General features: G+C 54.6%; 1 protein-coding gene across 1 annotated transcript; it reads right to left on the bottom strand.

The window, feature by feature from the left end:
• Positions 1 to 1,491: 1,491 nt before the first annotated feature.
• Positions 1,492 to 2,295, bottom strand: CABS01_15883 (uncharacterized protein; the record flags this gene model as incomplete). The annotated part of the gene is made up of 1 exon (XM_060549216.1): positions 1,492 to 2,295. A coding segment is annotated over one exon (804 nt), but the record flags the coding sequence as incomplete, so codon positions are not given.
• Between the last annotated feature and the right edge of the window lie 209 nt (positions 2,296 to 2,504).

Below are 2,504 nucleotides of genomic sequence, written 5' to 3'. Positions count from 1 at the left end.
ATGACCCCGAGCGCATAAAAGCAACGGTGCCATCTAGATCACCAAGACCAGAGGGAGAAACAAGGTATTCTGGGATGGAGAGCAGAGGTGATTGAGTGAGTCGCTCTACGCCAGGGATTCCCGCGTGGAAGCATAACAGCGAGCAGAAGGTTGGTAGGCACGTAGGTGGGTTGCTTGGCATTATTCGCACTCGTTTCGTCTGCTTTTTTCTAGATGACCTTCCATCGATGGAGGGAGAGATATCTTCTCACAGCCTTATGTTCATCGCAATGCAGGTGTCGTGGCCAACTCTTTGTGCTGCATACCCTGCCCTGGAGTGATTGGCAACATCAAGCCGGGCGGCGATCCCTGCGCAGCGTCCTGAAAAGAACACTCGACTGTGCGCCCTTCTCTCTTGCTCTTGAGAATCAGGCGTGCCAGGGTTTTTTCGAGCTGATGCGGCGTCGTACAGTCGGCTGCTAGCCTCGCTGCTTTCGCTGCGCGGTATGTGTGTATTACTTCGTGTTCTTTGGCAGCTCTCACAGCAGTGCTGCCTCGTTTCTGCATATTCATGACCCTGTCTGCCTGTCAGCCACTTTGGCTGGGGAAGCGGGGTGTGTGGCCCGAGGCGTAAGGCTTGGAACCAGAAACAGACGATTGACCGCGCACAAGTTCCCTTGCCGACTTGATTCTTGTTCCTTATGAATCTGAAAGAATTCTTTACCTGTGAGGAATGTATCTTCCGCCCAAGTTCTAGAAGAAGTGGTTGATGCGACAGGATTCAACTCATACTGTCGATAGTACTCCGTACTCTGTACTGCCACTCGGAACCCTGGCGGTGATCGTTGCAGACACGGGCCAATAATAGGAAGCAACGATTCAACGTCTGCACGAACGTCGACAGGAAAAGTTCAGAACAACGGTCAACCCTCCGAGCTGGACCGGGCGAGAAATATAGCTCTCGTATCTTCTCCAGACTGGACCAGCTGATGATGAGGTTTGTTCGACGACTGCCATTATCGAAGCGTGGAATACGAAAGAGGAAAAAAAGAAATAGATCCAGCGCAGCTTTGGTACGCACACCAGCTGCCTCGAACCATTGGAGCTGTTTACCGGATCAAGGATCTGGCTGATGGTGTTGCCAACCCCTGCTGGGCTGAGAAGACCCCGAAGATGCAGCACCAATGAACGGGTGATGTGCTAGTGAGGCGATCGACTTGACCGAGACTGGATTGTCAGCCACGCGCACGCCAGTACAAAGTAGCCTGCGCCTCTTCCATCTGGCGGCCCCCCCGGAGAGTGTCACTAGCTCGAGCACCCACGCCATCAGATAGTAGTGCGAGCGGCCACTTGGTGAAGGCGTTGGACGGCTGGCGACATGGGGAGCCAGGAGGACAATCTGCCCTTCTGCCACGACTCTTGGCCATACATATATTGAATGGCATGCGCGGTGGCGATGGCTCATGATTATATGATGACAGAGCGGTGGTCTTTCAGAGCTACCGGGGGGTTCTAGTGGCCATCGAAGAAGCGGTAAGTAGGAAGACTTTCTTCAGGCTCATCAAATCGAAAAGCAACAAGGGCGAGGCGAGAAGTCGGTGCGAAAGCAGAAAGACATGTTGAACAAAGATTGGCCCGACGGATCCAGGTCAAGGCCCCCCCCCCTCCCCGTCTGTTGTATGCTGGGCCGTCCACACTTGAAACGGATGTGCTATTTTGGCGGCCAAGGTACGCGGCGGGCAGTGGGGCACCTGGCATAATCTGATGAAGCCTTCTCTGGATGTGTCTGTATCTGCGTCTGCATCTGCTACGCGGTGCCTGAAGGCTGTCTGTCTGTGTCTCCGTCTGTCTATCCTTCTCGGTTCTTGCAGCATCTGTCAATCGGTGCAGTGCGTTTTGGGCGTGCAGCGCCGCCAGCTGGTACAAGGTGCGGCACGTCTGCGACACGTCTAGGCCGGGTGCTGCTGCAGAGACATTGGAAAAGAAGCAGTGTGACATGGTCCAGGTGAGAGGGACGGGGATGGTCTGGAGTCGAGGGGCCGCAAAAGGAGCCAAGCGCAGCGGAAGACGCTTTGCTTTTCTGACATGGCCAGACGATTGTTTGGCAGAAGAAGAGCCCCACTTCCGGGAGCTGGTCCGTTGACTGTCCTTCACCTTCCCGCCCTGCAGCTGTGATACTGACGACTCGCCCGCCGCGACGGTGGAAGAGATGAGCTTTGTGGCCGATACTTGGTGAGATAGAGTCTTTTGGTACTGTGCATTGGTGAGGATGGGAGCCTTGTGGCAGTCCTGATAGCAAGAGTGTTCGGGTTGTAAGCCAGATCATCAGCCTGGCCCTGCATCCATGCAGTTGAAGCCAGGAGGCCGTGATTGCGGTAAGGTGACGAGTTGGAACCTGTTTCTTAGTCAGGGACGGGAGGCCATAGGCCAGAATCGGATCCGGAAGAAAGAAAGATGACTGCAATAGTGGTGGTGGTTGAGTCGAGGACTGAGCTCCCGTCTAAACCCATAAGTATGTGCAACTT

Source organism: Colletotrichum abscissum (genome assembly GCF_030869225.1).
Source record: "Colletotrichum abscissum strain IMI 504890 chromosome Unknown Scaffold_76.1, whole genome shotgun sequence".
Lineage (NCBI taxonomy): Eukaryota > Fungi > Ascomycota > Sordariomycetes > Glomerellales > Glomerellaceae > Colletotrichum > Colletotrichum abscissum.
This window is presented reverse-complemented; position numbering and strand designations above follow the sequence as displayed.